Source organism: Pelodiscus sinensis, chromosome 7 (assembly GCF_052426305.1).
Source record: "Pelodiscus sinensis isolate ZL-2025 chromosome 7, ASM5242630v1, whole genome shotgun sequence".
NCBI classification, from domain to species: Eukaryota; Metazoa; Chordata; order Testudines; family Trionychidae; genus Pelodiscus; species Pelodiscus sinensis.
In genome coordinates this window covers 67,695,132-67,718,998 of record NC_143058.1, presented here as the reverse complement: position 1 = coordinate 67,718,998, position 23,867 = coordinate 67,695,132, and the positions used below count along the sequence as shown (strand labels likewise).

The 23,867-nt window shown below is 45.0% G+C and overlaps 1 protein-coding gene across 2 annotated transcripts in view; it reads left to right on the top strand.

Annotated features, from left to right (window-relative positions):
• Positions 1-14,098, top strand: part of POFUT2 (protein O-fucosyltransferase 2) — a 47,927-nt gene extending 33,829 nt beyond the window's left edge. For both annotated transcript variants that reach the window (XM_089779854.1, XM_075934169.2), the window contains 4 exons: positions 2,713-2,838; positions 5,072-5,252; positions 6,533-6,656; positions 7,305-14,098. In XM_089779854.1, coding sequence (XP_089635980.1) covers positions 2,713-2,838; positions 5,072-5,252; positions 6,533-6,656; positions 7,305-7,458 — 585 coding nt within the window. In that variant the 3' untranslated portion in view covers positions 7,459-14,098. The remainder of the gene's footprint in view (positions 1-2,712; positions 2,839-5,071; positions 5,253-6,532; positions 6,657-7,304) is intronic.
• The last annotated feature ends 9,769 nt before the right edge of the window (positions 14,099-23,867 follow it).

The following is a 23,867-nucleotide window of genomic DNA, read 5'->3' as shown; positions in this document are numbered from 1 at the left end:
TTAGTGGTTGAAAGATGGGTTATATGGTTCTGTACTGTAATAGACATCCCAATGAGGGTGAGTAGGGTTGCCAGATTGTTTCAACAGAAATACCAGACACACTTGACATTGCATCACAATCTACATTACATCTTTGTTAGAAAATACTGGACATTTATATTTTCTCAATTTGTTTCCCAAACAGAAAGATCAAATATTGGTCTGTCCAGTTCAAAACTGGACACCTGGCAACCCTAGTGAAAAGTAACTGTGCTTAGTCCTGTAATGGGAAATGCTACACCGTGTGGGTTATCTTTAGACCTCAGAGGTAATATCAAGACAGGGAGTTCTCCTTAATATGATTCTGGGGAACCCAACAATTTCTGGCTCTGGCCCTTTCGTTGGTCTCCTCTTTTGAAAGTTGTGTGTAAGTGGATTGAGTACTTTCACATATTTAACTAATCAAAAGTAGCCCAACAAAAAAAAAATGCTTTCAAAGACTTTAGCAAACCAGAAGGTAAGAGAAAGGAAGCTAGGTTAAGTATTAAAGATGACTGCACTGCTATCAATGTCCACGAGACTGCAATGAATACTCATAGTACAGGAAAAATAACTAGTTACACAGAGGCCAACTTCTGAAATTATTCCAATGAACGTTCATACTTTCTTCTCTGGTGTGTACTTTGTAGCACTGAGCGCACCCTCGTACCAAGTGACCATAGATAAATTTATCTCCCAGTATAGGAGTTCTGTTTGTACAGAATTAATCTGTCACAATATAATATATAGATGCCAAAGATATACTAGTAGTGACTTTTTGAGAGAGAGCAAGGAGGCTGCAGGTTCTCTAATCATAGGAAGTCTCTCACTCATGTATTGCACTGCCACAAGCCTTGGAGAGAGGTCTGTGTTAACTTCTACTTACAAGTCTTGCTTGCCTCTTGGAGTAAAATACTATCTCCATTTTCTCTGGCCTGTCTTTCAGCTTCATGTTGTGCTTATGTATTTATTGCCATGACAGGTGGAGGAAAAAACTGGCACGCTAGACTGCTGCCTGGTGATGATGTTGTGAGAGGAACACACACAGGACCAGTCCCACTGCCATTCTGTTTCATCTTGCTCCATTAGAAGCACTAGCAAGCTGCTTATCTAGTGGCTACTCACCTGATTCTCCGTTCTGTGAGAAGGGGGTCTGGAGGGAAAGGAGCCATGGCTCTGCTCTCTCTGGGTGCATCTACACTGCACCCTTACCTCGAAATCATACACAATTTGCACAGCTTATGTCGAGGTAATTTTGAAATAAAGTGCTATCACCAGAATAGTGCACCCATTATTTTGAAATATATTTTGAAATAAGGGACGTGTTTCAAGACGTGGAGTTGCTATTGCAGGATACTTCTGGTATCCCAAAATAGCTCCGTTGTCTAGATGTAGTCTCTGTGCGCTCAGCCACTACTGTGGCTGGAGTTTAGTACAGTCAGCTATAATAGCCTCCCTCACTGCTAGAGCAAGTGGAAAGAGGGCCTGAGCTTTTGTTCCTCAGAATTCCAGGTGATTCTTGCTCTGCTTCTGCAATGGTGCAGCTATCCACCGTCCATTCCTCAGGGCAGACTGTTGGGTTACCCTAGTCCTGCCAGAATTTACCATTCTGTTAAGAGAAGAGAAGCTTTTATGCCAAGCGCAAATGGATTTTTGTCTTGAAAATAAATTCCAAGCTTCCTCAGTACATCTTCATAGAATGTTCATTGGTCCATGGGAGATAAAATCATTTTGCTCAGAAATCAAGAATTTCATCAAACTTCTGATTATTGTGGTTAACTGAACTCAAAGACAACTTCTTAACACGTTCAATAACAAAGATGCTTCTGCTCTGCCTCAATTCCAGATGGTAACTATCACAAAACACATTTAAAATATATTAAATATCTTCAAGTATAGGGAATACCTTCATTTTGTCCATATTCTTTAACATAATTAGGGGTTTTGGTGGCTAGAAGCATGTCTCTTGGAGAATATTTAATGTCAGTAGCAATTTTGCTTAACTTTCTGCAATTGTCTTTCTACTTTTGTACATGATTTGATATAGAAATGCCTTCTTTACTTATACCAGAACAGCCAGATGGCAGAAGGGAGAGTGATGTAGATCCTACATTCTAATCCCATCTAAATCACTGGCTGACTCCCCTTGTGACCTCAGAATATTTACTTACCCTGTCGAAACAGAAACCTCACTGAAAACTTCATTTAAATTGCGCTTTCCTGGTTTCATGACCCAGTATGCTAATGCTTAGATCTTTCTGCTGCCATGGGGAAGGGCTGACAGACCCAGGGCATAAACATTGTGGACATTTGAGGAACAGATGTTCTAGCGGTTGACTGGGTGTTGGTAACATATTAGTAACATTGATACTATACATCCTCTTTGGTGCTGAAATTTTAACTCCAACGTAGGTCAATCTCTACTCTTTTCCCAGTCTGCAGGTCTAGTTATTAAAAGGCACTCCTGCAGTGTCAAGTTTTGTACATATGGCATGTGAATGCAGTTACCCACCAGTTGGTAAAAAGTCCCATTTAAATGCAAGAAATTGTTACTTTGCCACATTACAGGAATGTGTTAAAAGTAGCCCTATTCCAGGAGCTTTAAATGGAAACAGCTTCTCACATGCATGTGTTTATAGCGCTCTCTCGCTCTATTACTAGAGAGTAACTTGGCAGCTCTTCTCACCCTGACAGACCCGTCGAAGTATGGTGTTTGCTAAACACCTGCGTGTGGTGGGGGATGAGTTTAGGAGAAAATACCTTCAATCCACAGATGAGGCAGACAGGACACACTACAATGAGGACTGGACACAGATGAAGGTACAGTAGTTTGCAGTCTGTTTTTCCTGTAACAGATGGACACAGTGGAGTTGTTTAGTGTTTTGATTGCATTTTGAGGGGTTTGGGGAAGTAACTATCAATGTGATGATTGTGGCATTCAGTGTCTGTAGTCTCTGCTGTTACAAGATTTTTCCTCTTCTGGAACGAAGTTTGCCCAGTCAGTTAAGATCCTGTTGACTGATCTGTGTGCTTCCCATGAGCTCTGCAAGATTTCATGCGATTCCTACTCTGACAGTTCCCTAGGGTACAACCTGGAACTGGGTTGCCTCTGGGCCCTCTGACTTAACTAACCTGGGCTCCCCCTTTCATAACAATATTGTGACAAGCTGCCAACCTCTTCAGGTCCTGTGCTCACACAACCCTCTATAAGCAGGGACACACCCAGCTGAGATACATGAATGCGTCTCCTAGCCTCTCATGAACTAATAGAGAGACTCCAGCCAATTATCCCAGCTCCTTGTCTGAGAACCCCAGCCTTATACCATCCTGCCTCCGTCAGAAGCCTGACCATGGTAGGTTTATAACCCAGTCCCCAGCTCCCGTTCCTGAGCAGAGTCTCTAAGTACTTAAACCAAAATGCACTGGTTTTAGGCAAAGCATGAAACAGACCTATTAACTACAGAAAGAGCTAGTTTAAGTAATAAGTATACAGATCAAAGTTTGTTACTTTAGAAATAAAGTACAATCGCAGCAGTATCTCCTGATTGGTCATACGGGCAGGTTACAAATCTTCCATACACAGGCTGAAACTCTGCGACCACCTCCCCAGTTCAGTCTTTTTTCTCCAGGCAAATGTCTGGAGACATGTTTCCAAGAGTTGAGTGGGCGGGGGGGGGGGGTAGTGTTGGGGAATGAGGCCAAGTGATGGTGTCAATTCCCCTCTTATAGTTTCTTCCAGCTTGGTGAAAGGATCCTTTTGTTATGACATGAATCAGACAGTCTCTATTGTCTATGTGCAAGCTCTGAGAAGTCTCCATTGTATACGGTTCCTGACTTTGTCCTGGGAGAACTATAGGCCATCAGCAGTGCTTGGCTCCTCCATTGTTGATCCTGAAATGACAGGTGTTCTCAACCTCACAACATAGTTCAGTAACACACACACACACACACACACTACAAAGCTGCTTATCTTCTCATACTGTGATAGCACATACAACCCATCAGTATATTCATGTTCAACAGGTCAAGACTTCAAAAATGGTATATCACAAGGCATACTCTGTACAAAACATATCATAATGTTATTACATGGTGAATGTGAGAGTTCCAGGATGCGGTTTTGAGTATACCATGCCATACTCACTTCCATGAAGGGTGACTTGTTCCATTTTGTGTATTTTGCATTTTGTTGCAGAGAGTGATGTTCTATTCAGAACTGTCAGTCACTGCTTTAGTCTAACGAGGACGCTCTTTCAAAATAAAAACAACCATTAGTCCTGTGGCACCTTAGAGCCTAACAAAAATATATACTATCATAAGTTTTCATGGGTAAAACCCACTTTATAACTCATCTGATGAAGTGGGTTTTGCCCTTGGAAGCTCATGATACTATATATTTTTGTTAGTCTCTAAGGGAACGTCTAGATTACAGGCTTTTGTCAACAAAGCTTCTGTCAACAAAGAGTATCTAGACTACAGCCAGTTCTGTCGAAATCAAGCCGCTTTGTCAACATGAGGGCGTAGATGCAAAGGACAGTGTGGATGCAATACCGCCTTCTGTCGACAGAACTGTTGACCAAAGGCGTTATTCCTTGTAGAATGAGGTTTACCGCAGTTGACAAAACTGCCAAGTTCTGTCGCTATTATGTCAACAGAACTCGGCGGTAGTGTCGACACAGGTTTGTCGAGAAAAGTCCACTTTTGTCCACAAAACCCTGAAGTCTAGACACACCCTAAGGTACCACAGGACTATTTGTTGTTTTTACAGTTACAGATGAACACTGAGACTTTGATGATAAATTTGAGTTTTACATAACCAACTCCTTCCATCTTGCAAGTTTTATTTATTCATTGCTACTAGATAAACACCCATCCATTAGCTGTAAGCACTACAAATTATTGCCATTATGCAGCCGACAACCCCTCACATTAGTTGGCTTAACAGAATGCTTTAACAGTCCCACAGCACACATATTCATGTACCATCAAATTTTTCATTCTGAGTTGATACCGGCATTTTTTATTATATCACGTGCTGATTGTTCTCTGACAGGTAAAGCTGGGCACTGCTATAGGCGGGCCATACCTTGGGGTTCACCTAAGAAGAAAAGACTTCATCTGGGGTCACAGAGAAGATGTGCCAAGCCTTCACGGAGCAGTGAAGAAAATCCGCAGTCTCATGGAGAGGCATAAACTAAAGAGAGTTTTCATAGCCACTGATGCCATTGTGGAGGGTATGCTGCTCTCCCACCCTGTTTAGCCCTTGGGCTTACTTCACAATACAGATTGGTCATCATGGCAACAGTTGTCACTTCATATCCTGGATTACTGAGTATCAGTAGCCTTCCTGCAAGACTGAACATCTCAGGGAATTGAAAGGGGGTACTGGAGCCTTTCATTTCCATGCTGACCATTAAATCTAGCCCTAATACATAGTGCCTGGACAGTAGTCACTGGGTGTTTCACATAGGCTGTTTGGCCATCTGCATGAAACAAGCTTAATGCCCTGCTTCAGTTCCCAGGGAGCAGATGTCTAGAGAGCACAATCCATGTGGCTGGCTATACCTGGCAGCTTTCAGAGAGCAGAGTAGTTGGTGAGGAGATAGAACTCTTCAGCCATAGTGTTGGCTTCTCATGGGTAAGGGTGAGTCCTACTGGTACAGGAGGGGAGTTCTGGACGTGCTGTATCTGTTCTGGGAAAGACTGCTTTTCCAGACCATTGAAAGAAGCTCCTTTCATATGCATTAATTTCACAGGCCAACATCTCACATTGCTTTTAATAGTCTCTCCTCATGAGGTGTGGATGTTTTTGTCTGGTCTTTGCCTCTTCTGTCCCATTTCCACTGCAACTTTTCTTTATATGATTTTACAGGTGTAATTAAAAAAAAAGCAGAGAGGGGAGGCCATTGTAGCATCTAACTGAGATTTGCAGTCATTCTCTGGTGCTTTTGTAGGATTAGAAAGTGAGACCAGTGGTACCAACCCATTCCCCAGGCACACTCACTCTCTCAGCATTTGCATCAATGTTGGCACTTGTCCCCCAAAGCCACCCACTCATTAGTTTTACAAAAATCCTAGGTCAATTTATAGGTTCCTATGCTTTATAACCTTTCAGCCAGTTCTGTCCAGCTGTTAAATGAAATGTACAGGAGACCCTTGCCATTTGCAGAATTACTATTTGCAGTTCCGTGTATTCGTGGATCTCCTGTCATGGCCTGGGAGCAATGGAGACCAGGAGCTGTAGGGAACTCGCCATAGCTCCTGCCCCCCACGGTGAGTTTCCCACAGCTCCCAGCCCATGCAGTGAGTTTTGGAGCCACGGGGAGCTCAACACAGTGGCTGGGAGCCACAGCTCCCAGTGTTCACGAATTTCACCATTTGTGTTGGATGCGGGAACACATTGACTGCAAATGGCAAGGGTTTCCTGTATGGAATAGGACAGTCTTAGTCATTTTCTCAAACGGTGCTGTGTTGGTTGGCTTATGAAGGTTTTTTTTTTTCCTTTTTCTTTTAGAGACTGAAGAGCTCAAAAAATTACTGCCTGAGATGGTGAGGTTTGAACCCACTTGGGAGGAGCTAGAGCTCTACAAAGATGGAGGAATAGCAATTATTGACCAGTGGGTCTGTGCACATGCAAGGTAGCTAGTTTGATTATTATACATGTCTCTTAGGTTTGTATTGTGGCAGAGTCAATCCCACTCCTGGGCCCCTAGCCCTTGGTCAGGCCACTGTCCCACAATTTAGGAGTAGCAGTATAAGATTCACTTGCCTTGTTTTGGTGTTTGGCATCTCCCTGCAGCCTTTATCAGGGCGGCGGCTGCTCTACTTGGCTCCTCTGGTCTCCTTATCAGTTGTCTTCCTCCACACTCCAAACCTCTCCTTCACTGTCCAAACTCTTCCCACTCCACCAGCAGGGAGGGTTTTTAAAAAGAGGCCTTGTGGCAGCCCCAATCAGCTTCACCTGGACCTTAATTGAGTCGCAGCCTCCTTGTCTCAGCTGCCCCCAATTAGCCAGGATTGCTGCCTCTCTCTGCAAGAGCTGCCTCTCTCCCCTTCCACCAAGCCCTTTAACCTGCTGTATCCCACCTGCTCTGTCACAGTATGTGAAGTCAGATTTTACAGCTATTGAATCTTGCAAACCTAAATAACTCAATTGAATGAGGTGCAGTAATTCTGTGTTTTGTATTACAGAAAATTAATTAAAAGCAGAGTAGGAATTGATAAGACCATTATTTGTATCTTAAAAACAACCCTTTTCCAATAGCCCATTCGGTTTTCTTTCACAGGTATTTTACAGGCACCTCGGTTTCAACATTTTCTTTTCGGATTCACGAGGAAAGGGAGATCCTGGGATTTGACCCCAAGACAACTTACAACCGATTTTGTGGTGCAAAAGAGAGAAACTGTGAACAGCCAACCCATTGGAAAATTATTTATTAATAAAGCCACTCCAAAGGCCTGCAAGAAGTGGCAAGCTCACCAGATCAAGAGAACACTCATAGGAAACATATATTTGTAGCCAAGCTGCTACTTCCTCCTTCTCCTGTTCCTGGTGTTCACTCAGAGTCTGGTTTTTAAGCACAACAGGGTAGCAATACCATGGTCATTCTCTGACCAGACACTGATATAACTGGTCAAAATTAAGTGAGGTAAGGATTCATTTCTTGATGTAGCTAGTAAGCCCAGACAATGTACTTGCTCTCAAAATATTTAATTTAGATATAAGAGGCCAAGCATTGTTGTAGGAGGCAGCAAAAATATTTTCACTCCAAGTCTGAAACAGTTTTTTTAAGCACTGTAACTATAACATAGCTACAGTTGCACCACATTCCTGTGTTCAGCTGGTTATTTTCTTCTGAGCTTTGTGTTTGACCCACTGTAGGTTACCTGTTTAATCAGGAAGACATTTCGGTTTTGTAATCAGCACTCTGTGAAGACTGCGAATTGTGCACAGAATTTGGAGTTCTGGAGGGAAAAATCAAATAGTAATTTTTGAACATTTCTAAGTGGTACAAAAATGCATTTAATCTTTATTATAAGGAAGAATAAGGGAGTATTTTTACCAGAGCACATGCCGGTGTCACAGCCAGCACCTTAAATAGCAATTCTGGCAGAGAGGTCAGTGGCTAAAATACACAAAGACTAACCCCAAAGCTGGTTAGGTTCTGTTTAGTGGGGCTGAGGGAAAGCATGTACTTCCTGTCAGATATGTGTTCTCTCCCAATAGGAAGCTTCAGTTTTAGAGCTGTCATACAGCACCTTTCTCACATATTAAATACACTCAAATCAGGGTAGATATAAAGAGCATTTGGGGAGTTTCCTGCTTTGCAAGACGACCTTTTCAAATGTGGAGCTGCTTGTTTAGGTTAGAGAGGTTTTTGTGGGGATTGGAAGTGTTACAAGACATGGCTTTAATCCAACAATCAGACATGCCAAAATGATCAGCCATTATAAAAGTCATTGGATTCTTTGTTCTTCACCTTAATTCTGGGTCGCTATAAAATCTCCCACGTGAACACTGCATCTGCATGCAGGTGAGACTCTGCCGTGAGACTGAATTGTCACACTCAGCAAAGACACATGGAAGTAGTACAGTGGGTACTCCCTTCTGTCAGCCATTGTGGTGGGGGGAACTGTTATATTAACTGAAAAATGGGCAGAAGAGAGTGCAATGACTGTCTGAGAAAACACTGCACAGATATGAAGTGTAACCTTTTTTACACTCTTAGGGTATGTCTACACTACCCCCCTAGTTCAAACTAGGGGGGGTAATGACCCACTTCCTCAGATCAAATAGTGGGAGAAAATTGTCTCAACCATATATATATATATATATAATAGCAGATTTGAAGGTTTGGTCAAGGGTCTGAGCTAGGAATGTAATAGTATAGTCGATTAACTGATAAGCAAAAGCTTACATGTTAATGCTATACACTACACACATTTCCCCCGCAACACTCACCAGTAAATTTTTAGCAGCCTGGCTTGTGCTGAGTCTGGGACCTACCTTTGTTGTGCTCTGTATTTAAAGTGTATCCGGAGGTAGAAGGCAGCCCAGCTCAGTTCCAGCTCACACCAGGTCCAGAAGCTCAGACCCCCGCCCCCAGATAGGGGCTGCTGCCACCTCTGTATCAGAGGCAGCAGCATGGAGCAACAGGCAGCTGGTCTGCAGGGGGAGCTGGTTTTTCAACTAGCTACCCTTGCAGACCTGCTCCTGCCTGATACAGAGACAGCAACATGGACTGGCAGGGGGGCTCCTCTGGAGTGGGGCCAGAGGGCACTAGCTGCCGGTCCTTTCTCCAGGGACTAAAGGATAGTTGAGTAACCGATAAGTCATGAAGTTACTTGACTATTCAATTAACTGATATTAACATCCCTAGTCTGAGTGACCACCCCATAGATCCAGTGCATCCAAATGTCACCTTTCATTAGTGCCTGAGACCCTTCTATCAAGGAATGGGCCCACATGTTACTACATACAAGTGGGTCCTGGAGATTATCAAATTGGACTACAGAATCCTCTTTACACCTATACCCCTGAGTCATTTACTAGTTGACTAGTCAATGGAATTTCCATTGATTACTCGACTAGTCAATAGGCACTTCCACATTCCTCCTTTGAAATGTACAAGAGCTTCTTGTACATTTCAAAGGAGGAATTCGGCACTCTGCCAGCGGGAAGTTCCATGGACTCCAGGCTGTATGGGGGTATGCCAGCTTTGAAATGTACAAGAATCCCCAGTGGGGGTCTCTTGCGCATTTCAAAGCAGAAGTGCCCGTATGGAGCCTGGGGTCAGTGGAGGACTCAGAGTCCCCCACTGACCCCAGGCTACATGCTGCGCTGCCGCTTTGAAATGCCTCACAGAGCCCGGGGTCAGCGGGAGACTCCCCTGCTGACCCTGGGCTCTGCGCGGTTTGAAATGCTGCACTGGAACATTTATATTAACTACAAATATTTTAAAAAAATAAAACTTTCAATCCAACATGCCCAATCACGCTCACTCTGTGCAAAAGTGAGATTTTTGCAACAGGTGTATCAAGAATCACATAACCCCAACTGCCACCTACATACCACGCCACCAGAATACCAGGGCTGACAAACTGAGCAGACACTTCTCAGAACAACACGAGTGAGACCACCACCAAGGTTCTCTTCCCAGTGTTTTGCAAATGGGGATTCCCAGTTATAGATCTCTTTGTAACACTACTCAACCGCAAATGCCACAGGTTTTGCTTCTGAGCAGGACAGGACAAGAAATCAGAGGGGATGTCTTCACCATTTGCTGGACAGCTCCCCTATTCTACGCCTTCCCACCAATTCCACTACTCTCCACGGTGATCAACAAGATATGCTCCGACCATGCCACTGTAATTCTGATAGCTCCCGCCTGGCCGAGACAATCCAGATTCCCCTAGCTACACTACCTTTCAATAGATCAACCGATACCCCTCTCCCTCCCCATGGTGCTGCACCACCTAACGCAACACCACAGCGAAACATACCACCCATATGTCAAAACAAACGCATAGCATGGCTTCTCCATTGTGAACTTACCTGTTCAGACAGACTTAAACACATCCAGATGGCCCTCCACGAGATGCACCTACCAAAACAAATGGAGACGTTTTCAATAGTGGTGCACCATTCGCCATTTACACCCCCATTACCGCCCCCATACTTACCATACTAAATACCTGATGGACCTCAGCAATGCAGCGCTCTTCATCAGTTCTATCCATGTCCATCTAGCGGCGGTCACAACTTTGGATGATTTCTCTCTCTTTGCACATCCGATGATGAAGCGATTCCTCACAGGTTTGCAGAAAATGCAGCCAAATCTGTACCCCCCGATGACATCTTGGGACTTAAACCTTGTTCTCTACATGCTCACCAGGCCACCCTTTGAACCACTAGCCACTACATCACCACAATATTTGTCCATGAAGGTGGCCTTCGTAGTGGCAATAACATCTGCAAGACATGTAGGTGAAATTGCAGCCCTCATGGCCGATCCATCTTTCACTACTTTTACTAAAGACAAAGTTACACTCAGGCCTCACCCCATGTTCCTCCCTGATTTCCACCTAAATGAACCAATATACTTCATATTTTCCTAAACTTCACACTTCCTCCAAAGAGTCCATCTTGCACACATTGGATGCAAGATGAGCCATTGTGTTCTACTTAGAACCAGAGACCAGAAAGACTCATCATCTCTTGGTCCAGGCCACATAAAGGAACAGCCATCTCGGCACAACGTATATCCATATGGACTGCGAGCTGCATATACACATCTTACAAACTTGGAGGGAAGCAGCCACCACAGATTATCAGGGCTCACTCCACACGTGCCATGGCCACAGCAACGGCTTTCCTGAATAATGTGCCATTGGCAGACATTTGTTGAGCAGCTACATAATCCTCCCATCACCCCTTTATACAACATTACGCCCTACAGAAAGGGCCCATACCCACTATCTCTCTAGCAGATGCGGTCCTTCCTTCCTCTACATAAATGACTCCAATGCCCACCATCATGTGGCAGGTACTGCTACTAAGTCACCCGAGTGGAGCACCCACAGGGACACCACTCGATGGAGAAGTGGTTGTTACTCACCTTGTGCAGTAATGATGGTTCTTCGAGATGTGCGTCCCTGTCCGTGCTCGACCCTCCCTTCCTCCCCTCTGCTTGGAGTCCTTTAATAGGCTTTGGGTAAAAAAGTAACAGAGGGTATGTCTACACTACAAAGTTAATTCAAACTAACGGACGTTAGTTCGAATTAACTTTGATAGGCGCTACACTAGTGCTCCGCTAGTTTGAACTTAATTCGAACTAGCAGAGCGCTTAGTTCGAACTAGGTAAACCTCATTCCACGAGGACTAAGCCTAGTTCGAACTTACTAGTTCGAATTAAGGGGTGTGTAGCCCCTTAATTCGAACTAGTGGGAGGCTAGCCCTCCCCAGCTTTCCCTGGTGGCCACTCTGGCTAACACCAGGGAAACTCGTATGCCCCCCTCCCGGCCCTGGACCCCTTAAAGGGGCACGGGCTGGCTACGGTGCCTGTGCCAGGTGCAAGCCTGCCAGCACCCAGCTAGCAGACCCTGCACCTGGCACGGCTTGAGCCAGCCACCCGATGCCCCCCAGCCCTCCCCCTCTTCCCAGGACCAGGCTGCCAGCTTCCGGGAGCTTGCCCGGGACCACAAGAGGCAGGCACCCACCTGGTCTAGTGTGGACATCGTGGACCTCGTCCACAACCTCCGCACTAGGCACAGGAAAGTGGCCGTCTAGGGCAGGAGAGCTGCCAGCCTGGCCACCCAGGAGCAGGTGTACATGAAAGTCAAGGTGGTCCACTGAGACTCCCGACCCTGAGCCCACAATGGCCGTACTGGGTCAGACCAAAGGTCCATCTAGCCCAGTAGCCTGTCTGCCGACAGCGGCCAACCCTAGGGACCCTGGAGGGGATGGACCGAAGACAGTGACCAAGCCATTTGTCTCGTGCCATCCCTCTCCAGCTTTCCACAAACTTTGGGCAGGGACACCACTCCTACCCCCTGGCTAATACCACTCCATGGACCCAACCTCCATCACTTTCATCTCACTTCTCTTTAAACTCTGTTCTAGTTCTAGCCTTCACAGCCTCCTGCAGCAAGGAGTTCCACAGGCTGACTATTTGCTATGTGAAGAACAACTTTCTGTTACTAGTTTGAAGCCTGCTACCCATTCCTTTCCTTTGGTGTCATCTAGTCCTTCTTTATGGGAACTAATGAAGAACTTTTCTGTATGCACCCTCTCCACACCACTCGTGCTTTTATAGACCTCTATCATATCCCCCCTCCATCTCCTCTTTTCTAAGCTGAAAAGTCTCAGTCTCTTTAGCCTCTCTTCATATGGGACCTCTTCCAAACCCCTCATCATTGTAGTTGCCCTCCCCTCTCCCACCTCCTTTTCCCAGTCTCCCCGAGTTTTCTATAGAATAGAGAGATTATATTTTTGACCACACGTTTTCTTTATTTTGTACATCAGGAAGGGGGGCTAGGGAAGGGTAAGTGGAAGGAGGTGAGGGAGGAATGGGGTACGAGCCCCCGATGGGGAGGACTGGGCTGGCTCTGCGGGCTTCTGGGGGTGGAAGCTCTCCTGCAGCCCCCCAATTGCCTCCTCTCCCCAGATGACAGCCTGCGGCAAGTGCAGCCGGGCTGATGGCCAAGTGCTGTGATGTGCCCAGTGTGGGCACTCAGGGCACTCCAAGACAGGACTGCTTTGCAAGCGGGGCACCCCTGAGTACTGTCTGTCCGGGATGAGGGTCGGGTCCCTCTAAGCACAGCCCTCGGCTAGCCTGAGGCAGCAGCTCCACGCTCTAAGTCCTCATCTGATGCCCTGCCGGCACTGCTTCCGGCCATCCTTAACCCCGGTTCAGGGTCCACTTAATGTGGACATGCTAGTTCGAATTAGCAAAATGCTAATTCGAACTAGTTTTTTAGTCTGGATGCGTTAGTTCGAATTAGCTTAGTTTGAATTAGCTTAGTTCGAATTAACTAATTTGAACTAAGTTAGTTCGAATTAGCGCTGTAGTGTAGACGTACCCAGAGGGAGTACCCAACGAGCAACAACATCACAAGACAGAGTGCGCAGGCATGGCGCAATGGGCACTGCTGAACAAAAATCTCTGGTCAGCAGCACAGGGACACACGGACCTGAGTGGAGCACCCACAAGGACACATATCTCAGAGAACCATTCTTACTGTACAAGGTAACTACTACTTCCTGTGGTCTCCATGGGCATCTTATCGTATGCTCCCAGCCAGCCAGATAAGCTTGTCTTGTGCTGTGTGAGGCAAATCTTGCACAGTCTCAAAGTGAATAATTTCAGGCTTCCTGAGTGGTTACCAGTTACTGATTTGTGTATCTGTCCAGGGATGGTTTCTTTCCAGTGACAAAATGAAGCTTGTGGGAGCCCTGTAGTCTCAAAGCAGTGCCTTTTCCAGCTGAGTCGGACACGCTGTTATGCAGCCCGTGTGCTGTACAGAGTATACCCATAACTATACTCAAGTTAATTAAAATAAAATGCTTTGTAGTATCTTACGTGAATTTTCCATGCTTGTTACTCTTGGTTCCCTCAGGTGCCAGCTCTCATGTAAAATGGGCCATTATAAAAACTGGTTACTTACCTCTCAACTGTTCTCCGAGATGTGTTTCTCATGTCCATTCCATGTAGGGGTGTGTGTGCCATGTGCACAAATGTCAGATGCTTTTTCCCCTCAGTAGTGGCTGCTGGGCTAGCCAAGGAGCCCCCTAGAGTGGTGCCTGTATATCCGCAGATATATTTATCCCTGCTGGCCCTCCACCCTCTCAATTCCTACCTGCCTCCCCTTTGTCAGAGATTTCCAGCAAGAAGGATTTGGAATGGACATGAGCAACACATCTTGAAGAACATCGCTTACGAGAAGTATTTAACTGTTTGGGTTTTTTTCATTTGAATGCTTGTCCATGTCCATTTCATGTAGGTGACTCCTAAGCCCTACCAGTGGTGGTGGGATTGGAGACTACATGGATATAAACTGCAACATTGCTGTGCCAAAAGCTTCATTGTCCCCAGCTTGCTGTGCAATAGCATAGCGATTGGTAAACGTGTGCAGTTCTTGGAATGGAGTGGAGACAGTTTTTTATTTCAGAGGTGGAGAATGCTACAAGGTGAAAAGGTCTCCTAGATTTGATTTTGACAAAAAGAGAGGAACTAGTTGATCATTTTAAAGTGGAAGGCAGCTTGGGTGAGTGAGGATGAAATAAAATGCAGGACGATGTAGCACTTTAAAGACTAACAAGATGGTTTATTAGATGATGAGCTTTCGTGGGCCAGACCCACTTCCTCAGATCAAATAGTGGAAGAAAGTAGTCACAACCATATATACCAAAGGATACAATTAAAAAAATGAACAAATATGAAAAGGACAAATCACATTGCAGAACAGAAGGGGGATGCGGGGGGGGGGGGGTGGGAAGGGGGAGGAAGGAAGGTAAGTGTCTGTGAATTGCTGATATTAAAGGTAGGGAGAGTGGGATGTTTGTGAGTTACCCCAGACTACCCCAGACTAACACGGCTACATTTCTATCACTATTGAGGATGAAATGACAGAGTTCATGACTCTAAGGAATGGTAAGAGGTAAAACAGCGAAGGCAATATAATGGATTTCAAAAAGGTAAACTTCAGCAAACTTGGGAAATTTATAGGTAAAATCTCATGGGAAGCAAGTCTAAAAGGAGATAATTGAGGACAGTTGGCAGTTTTTCAGAGACATTATTAAAGGCACAAGAGCAAACTCTTCCACTGCATAAGAAAGATAATAAGTTGGGCCAGAGACCACCCTGGCTTAACCAGGAGATTTTGAATGATCTAAAAATTTTAAAAAATAGTCTTACAAAAAGTGAAAACTTACAAAAAGTGAAAACTATATCAAATTACAAAGGATGAATATAAATCAACAACACAAGTATGTAGGGGCAAAATTAGAAAGGTAAAGGCACAAAACAAGCTCAGTCTCTCTCAAAGATGGGAAATAATTTTTGCAGGGGAGCCACTCAATGAAATGTGGGAAGTCATCAGTGGCCAGCACTGGGCCCATGCAAGGTGTGGGGCCCGAGGCAGAAGGGGTGGAGCTGGGGGCTAGAGAGCGCTCTGCAAATCCATGGATATTTGCTTTATATCCGCGGGTATCCATATCTGTGAATATGTGTAGCTGTAGCTTATTTTGGGGGATATGGATGCCGATAAAAATGTATCTAGAACCCTGCAAATATGTGAATATGCCTTTATATCTGCAGGTATCCACATCTGCAGATGTCAGTGTCAATCCATGGCTCATTTTTGCAGCTATAGACGCAGATACAAATGTTGTATCTAGCCCCATCCCAGGGGCAAACTACAATCTATAATGACCACTCATAGGCAAGGGTGTGTGTGGACCTGTTGCCTTTTCCTGTCTTGGCTGTGTCACTGCAGCCCTAGTTCCCCTCAGACCCTGCAGCCTGGCAGTTAGATTAGGCCAGAGCTCCCCTGATCTATTTTAGGAAGCCTCCAGCTTCCCTGGCAGCCAGGTCCCTCCTGCTCCACAGTGGACTCCTCTCTGCCCTTGCAGCCTTTTATAGGGCCAGCTTGGCCCTGATTGGCTGACTGCTTCCCACCCTGACTGGGAAGGTCTACACAAGCCTCCTTTGGCTTGTCTGTAACTGTCTCCCTGCTGGAGTGGGCTACAGCACCACTACAGGGTCATAGTGGACCACAAGCTCAAATATGAGTCAATTGTGTGTAACTGTTGCAAAACGCAAAGATTCTGGGATACATTAGCAGGAGTGTTGATACCCGAGAAAAAATACTTCCCTTTATTCCACACTGATTAAGCCTGAATGGGACTGTGTCCAGTTCTGGGTGCCACATTTCAGGAAAGATATGGATAAATTGCAGAAAGTCTAGAGTAGAAGAACAAAAATGATTTAAAAGTCTAGAAAATATGATCTACGAGGGAAGATTAACAAAATGGGATGTGTTTAAATTGGAAAAAAGACAACTAAGAGAGGACATATCAGTTTTCAAATATCTAAAAGTTAGAGAAGAGTGAAAAATTCTCTTTAGTAGGATAAAAAGCAATGTGGTTAAATTGCAGCAAAGGAGGTTTAGGTTGCACATGGGGAAAAAACTGTCTGGTGGTTAAGCATGGGAATAAATTGCCTAGGAAGGTTGTAGAATCTCCATTATTGAAGCTTTTTAAGAGCAAGTTAGACAAATATCTGTCAGGGATGGTCTAGATCCGGGGTGTCCAGCCAGTTCTGAAGCAGCTGCCGCCACTATAGTGGCTATTGCTATAGCAAACTAGCCACACTCAACCAGCCCAAATAACCTTATGTGGCTAGTGTGTTGGGACACCATGGATCTAAACGGTGTTTGATCCTGCCATGAGTACAAGGGACAGGACTTAATGACCTGTAGAGAGTTCTTCCAGTTCAACTCTATATCATTGTAACAGCAACCCAAAGCCTGTGGCTCTGGGACCACGTAGATTGCTCTAGCTCTGCATGCAGCTCTTTGAATTGAATGCATCCCATGACAACTGTGCAACGATGCACTCACTCAAGAATACTGGCTAAGCGTGTTTACCTGCATGTGCTGTGGGAGGGGCAGAAAGTGAAGATACCTGCTCTAACAGTTTAGTTCAAGGGTTCCCAAACTTTTTGACACGGGGACCAGTAAATCCATTCACGAGCTTTTGGAGGACCGGTGACATATATTTGCATATTCGTTAGGCAAATGATGGATATTCAAATAAGTTGTTTCTGGTCCTCCCAAAGCCCCCAGTGCCAGCTTTAGCAAAGTTTTTGATACGGTCACCCACAATATTCTTGCCAGCAAGTTAAGAGACTATGGATTAGATAAATGGACTGTAAGATGGCTAGAAAGCTGGCTAGACCAGGGTTTCCCAAACTTTTTACTTTAGTTGGAACCCAGGTTTTTTTCAGTACTGTTTTTTGCAGCCCAAAAATATAAACATATATAAAAAAAGAATTAAAATGAATAAATTTTCAGTGTTTCACCCGGCTGCATCCTTGGCCCAGCCTGGGCCAGGGCTTGGGGGACCAGTGCTGCATGGGCACTCCAGGAGGCGGGAGCAGGAGCAGATTGGGGGTAGGGTATCTGGCTAGGAGGGAGGGTGCAAGGAGCGGTAGGGTTGCCAGGTGTCTAGTTTTGTACCCGACAGTCCAATATTTCTGTCTGGGAAACATATTGAGAAAATACTGGACATATAAAATGTCCAGTATTTTCTAATTAGGTAAACTTTATTATTATTATTATTAGGTGTATCAGTCTGTAGCTGCGAACTGCCTGGCTGATGTGCTCATGCTGTGTGAGTGTGTCTACCAGCCAGGCAGTTTGCAGCTACTCGAGGGAGGATATTGGGAGGAGGGGGGGGTGCAAAATGGAATCCCTGGGGCCGGACTCACTCATGTGCCCGGGTCATTCCCGTTTCCCGCCGGCTGATTCGCTCCTCCCCGCTTCTCTTCCCAATTTCCCCCGTCCAGCCCTGCTGCCCCTGTCCAGCCCTGCACATGCATTTGCAGAGGGCTCCTTCTTCCCTGTCCAGCCCATAATACAGCCTTTCACAGTGTGCGGAGTGAGTGCAAAGGGTCTGAAAATAGCACCAGGTCAGAAGAGGGTAATGGCAGCACAAGGAACCAGATAGTCATGACTCTGCCACCTTTGGTTGGTGCTACTGCTTGTTAGCTATTCTAAGTGGATTGGCTCAGCATGAGCACATATGAAAACTAATAGATTCTAAGGCTGGGAAGGGATTGTCATAACCATCATTTTGAACTCACCTCTTTCATAATCCAGGCCAGAGAATTTATCCAGTCAGTCTGCAGTGAGTCTGATAACTTCTTGTTGACCTACTGCATTTTTGAAGACCACAGGTGACATCACATCTCTAAATAAGTTGTTCCAACGGTTAATTCCCTTGTCAAAAGTTTGCACCTTCCACTTCCATCCATTGGATCTTGCTGTGCCAGGCTGCTAGGTTGAAGAGACTTCTGCTAGGTGATCAAGCTAAATTCTTCAAGTGCTTGCTCATGTCCAGTCCATGTAGGTGTGCGCGCGTTGCATGCACGAGTCAGAAGCTTTTTCCCCTCAGTGGTACCTGTTGGGCCAGCCAGGGAGCCCTCTGTAATGGTGCCTGTATATCAGCGCATATATACAACTGCTACCCCTTCATCTCTTCAGTTCCTTCTTGCCACCCATGATGGTTGTTGTTTTGTATGTTCTGCCACTAACTAATTTAGCACATCAACAGGATGATTTTCAGTTGTGATCCAAATATATTTACATTGATGTGTCTCTGCAGCAGGCTGCGCCATGTTTTACCCTCTGAGATGCTTTGCTCTCTGGCTATTCAGTGGGCTTCCAAAGTATTAGGAAAACAGAGAGAGAGGTTTTTACTGTCCCTTTAAACAAGAAAAGCCCAAAGCTCAGCTGTGCTCCTTGCACACAGTACTGTCTCTTCTGTGCTAGGTAGGAAAATGAAACCCAAGAATTAATTCATTCTCTGCATTTCACTCAGGGAAAAATGAAAATAGGAATTTTCATTGCTAAAGGGGAGGGAGAGGTGCACAAAAGTAACGTCCAACAAGTTGAAAATAGTGGAAAATCGCACTAAGAAAAGGCTGTGAATCAGTCTGTATGCCTGTACTTGTTCCAAAGGGAGTTACTCCAGAGGAAGGTACAAAAATGGGAAGAAAGTAACCCTAATCTAATCTGTGATCTTTTACTCAAAACCACTATAAAAGCAGTAGCAATCCCATAAAAGCCTTGAGGAAAATGTATCAGACAGGGGTCATGGGAATATCGCTCCCCTAGAAATCATTTGATGCAACGCAGGATCTGTGTGGTTGCTTTAGACCAGCGAACGGCAGTACAGTCTCTTTGCCACAAGGTGGTGAAAGCAAGGAGTCTGAGCTCACAGTGCCTCTAGGCTATGTCTGCATAACACAGCCCTAGCGCATTTGCTTGCATTTCAACTAGCACTACAAATATGGATTATGGTTCATCGTAAAAACCTTCAAGGTGGCATTTTAATGATGCCGGTATGATTAGTGCATGCCACTAACCAACCAGAACGGAATCTCAGATGCTGCTCAGCTGATGTAGACGTAGGAAACACAAGTTCTCAGCATGGTGACTTTGAGGTCTTATCTGTTCTCACAGGGGCTCCCAGGCTGTTCTGAATCACTCAGAGGCAACAGGCGGAGTTACGGGATGCACAGTGGGGAGCAACTGGGTTCGGAGGTGGGGCTGGGGAGAGATCCAGCCCAAAGCTTTGTTGGAGCAGGGCTTCAGGCCATGAATATCTCTGGTGCCCGGTCACAGGCCCATATAACTCGCTGCCTATCGACATGATCCCTTTCTGTGCAGCTCTAATACTACCACCACACTGAGCCGCTGCAAAGACATTAACAGAGCTTCAGGGCGGGGGCTAGGAGACTCCATAGAAGAGTTTTGGCATGTGCTGTGAAGGGACAGAATCTGAAAGGAGTCATGCCCATGATGAGGGCCCAGCACCACTCCCTCTCCTGTTCTTTGGGATGTGCTGGAGCTGCTGTTCCTTCAGGAGGTGAATCCTGCATAGAGGAATAGTTAGTGCATGGAAAATGGCTGAACTGTAGGTTTTGCTTGCAGGATGGGTGCTCTCCTCCCAGTACTCAGGCATGGCTTGCAACCTTTGGCACTAAGGCTGGTGGAATAAACGTGTGTGCGCGGGTCAGGAAGGGAGTTGTGGAAGCTTTTGGATGAAAATGTAAAGAAAGTGGTTTTCATAGACATTTTTCCTCAGTGTTTTTAGTTAACTTTTCATTCTGTACTCACAACCTGAAATGTATGTTTGTTTATTTTTGCTCACAACCTGTACATTTTCAAGGAAAACAGTTATTTCCAACACAAATTTTCCTATTTACAAAAACAGTCTTTTTGTCAAAAAAAAAACTTTAAAATGAAAAATGGTGACAGCTCGGAGCTGGCTTTTCTTTCTGAGGTCTTTAGTTCCTACTACCCTGCGTCAGGCAAAAGAGAAAGGGGGCTAGCTCATATTCTGCCCCGTGAGTGCTGTCTTCATGGGGCTTTTAGCAGGGGGTTGGACTCATGACTTCCTGAGGTCTTTTCCAACTCTAGGATTCTATGATTCCAGCAGCTTTGTGCTTTGGAGCTCAGACGAAGGTGAGAATCTGGTGCAGATGGTGTTGGAGTGAAGCCAAACTGATAGCTTTGGCCAGTCCTACTGAACTGGATAATGCTGCAGTGGTCTGATTTGGGTGCCTGATGTTTTTATGCAGTAATAATATGGAATTAGCCTAAGCAATGGTGTCTGATTAATGGCAGTTACGCTATAATTGTACAGAGCTGGCTTGTGTGATTAGGTCTGAGACTGATGTTTTTTGTGCTGTAATGGTACAGAAATTGCCTGAGAGTGTATTTATGGCTGACATTTTCTTATTACATTTTTCAGTGATCCTTGGAAAAGTGCATTTTAGTGTTTATATGAATGGATTTCTAACCCTGGTCAGATAAAAACCAAATGACACAAGAGCTTGAAGCAGCAGTTCCCAGTTTCCTCCCCATGTGATGTGCAGAGCATTCTTTCTTTTTAGTGTTCAACTGAAACAACAGACAGAAATGACATCATTCAGAGAAGATGCTCTGATACATTTTCCACAGATGCAAGTGAATAGGGGAAATGTCATGGACATAATACACCTGGACTTCAGCAAGGCTTTTGACCCAGTCCTACATGACATTCTGATAATTAAGTTGGAGAAATGTGAACTCATCTGAACTACCATTAAGTGGATAAATAATTGATTATACATTTGGTTTTTCTTCTCTCAGTTTAGCACCTTATCAGTACTAAGGGTAAAGCTTGCATATGCTGGAAAGAGAATTTTGTCAGGGCTGGTCCCAAGAAAAAACAGTGTAATTAACTAACTGTATTCCCCCCCAATGCCTCAGGAACCAAAGACCATCACAATCCTCCTCACCTTCTGCTCCAAGTACCAGGCACATTTCCTAGACTTTGCCTTTTCTAACAAACATGTTACAAGGTACTCTGCTGCGCACACAGTCTTCCCTGAGGGGAGAGGATGAGAACAAACAGGAGAGAGATATTTTCACATCATGTTCTACTGGAAAGTATTCCAATTCTATGGTGATGATCACAGTGGAAAAACCTACACAGAACAGATTAGACCAGTTTGAACACCAAGAAGCACTCCTCTCCGGCTCAAGTCCAATTCCAAAAATTAATAGCCAATGCTCCATTTCTCCTATGTAGTTCATTTACACAACGGTGCTCTGGATATATACATATTGTATTGTGCTACGTTTTATATAACACTTGCATCCACTAGGGATTGCTTTCTCAAAATAATCCACCATGGTGCACAACCCCTTTAGGACTCAGAAGTTTTGACTGTGAACAGATATCCTTTTCCACTCACAGGCATAGGAAAATAATTCTTGTTCATTACAAGAGGCAAGAGCTAACTATATTTTTACTGTGCACAGATGGCGGCTTTATATCTGACTAGAGCCAAATTATAAGATCAACACCAGGCTTTAAACAGTGTCATTGGTGTGTTGTATAGAAGAACTGCCAGCTTAGAGTCAAACAGCTGGCATTTGAACGCTAAACTTTAGCGGAAGTTAAACATCTTCATGCCAATCTGCATTTTCTGTGATAGAGGCAGTTCCACCCCCCTAGATAACCAATAGCCACGGGAAACCTTCCAAAGAGTTGCCAACCTGGGCATTGGCAAACTTACCCCTGCCCCTCTGACATGGATGTACTGCAAGGTCTCATTTCCATAATCGAGTGGAACATTGGGCTGTACATCAGTAGAAAGCTGGGGCATAAGGAGGTCTGTCACTGGGCTCACCTGTGAATAGATGCATCGGTGATGGGAAAATTTCAAGAGTTAGGTTCAATTCCAATAAAAACCCAAATTTGTATGCTTATCCAAACCTCTTTGGTCACAGATCCACTGCCTGGCACCTTGTGGAGTCCTCTGTGCAAAGTAGTATCTAGTTAAGATAATAGCATCTGTTTTGCACTCCTGTTATACAGGTGTAAGCGACCGCACACATTGCAGGGCAACAGAAATTCTGGCCCAAGGAGCTCCTTGCACCCACAAAATGGAATGGCTATTTTGGGAGTGTTCTGGCACCTTTGTGACCTTATCATCACTGCATCTGTGCAAGATGGGTGTAAAATGCAGCCCTACAGACTGGGAGGCAGAGGAGAATCAGGTTCTTTCTGACTGGGCTGCAAATGCAGCACCACCAATTCCTTCTGGCACATGAGCAAGCCTGCTCTTGATACCAATACTGTGGGGGAAAGATGGTAAGTGCTATCTGAAAGCTGACTGAACTTTTTGTGAAACTTTTACGGTCTGTTTGGATTTCTTTTCAAGTGGTGGGAAAAGGAGGAGCTCCGTTCTTTTGTCTGAAAGCATTTGGCTGCTCTACTTTGGAATTGCCTTGTGTGGGACCCTTTACTGTTCATGTCCGAGGACTTGGGGAGGGGTTGCAGCGATGTCAGAGGTGCTGTCTGGCAGACTAGGCCCAATGGAGTGGACTTGAAAGTTTGTCCACATGGAAACTGTAAAGTATTGTAAAGCATAAACCCAACCAATGTACTAGAGAAAAAGCCAGAAGAGGTGCACAGGGCTATCTAAATGTGAACATAGATTCAGATGTGTAGGACTGGAAGGGGACTCAGTAGGTCACCTAGTCCAATCAACTGCATTGAAAGCAGAGCTATGTAATAACCATTCCATTGCTGACAGAAGTTTCTCTCACCTCCAATGACATGCGGGTGTGCAGTGTCTGCAGAGTGACCCTGTTAAAATAGCTTTGTGGAGCACACAATGGTTCTCTACTTCCAGGTGAGAGACTGTTCCAGGTGCCAGCCCTGCACATGACCCCGGGCATCTTCCCTTCTTAGATGTGCTCTCCAGCAACTAGGTTTCTGCAGTCAGTCCTTTGCCTGTAGGGACTTGCTGCGCAGCCCTGTGCACCTCTTCTGGCCTTTTCTCTACTGCCTTGGCTGGTTTCTGCCCTACAATACATCAGTTTCCATGCTGACAAACTTTCAAGCCCATTACACTGGGCCTTGTCTGCGAGACAGCCCCTGTGAAATTGCCATGACCCCTCCTCAAGTCCTTCTACATCAATAGTAAAGGGTAAGTTTTTAATGTTAGGCTTGCGCCTACAATGACCAAAGCTGATAGCACCATCTTCTGAGTCACAATGACATAGCA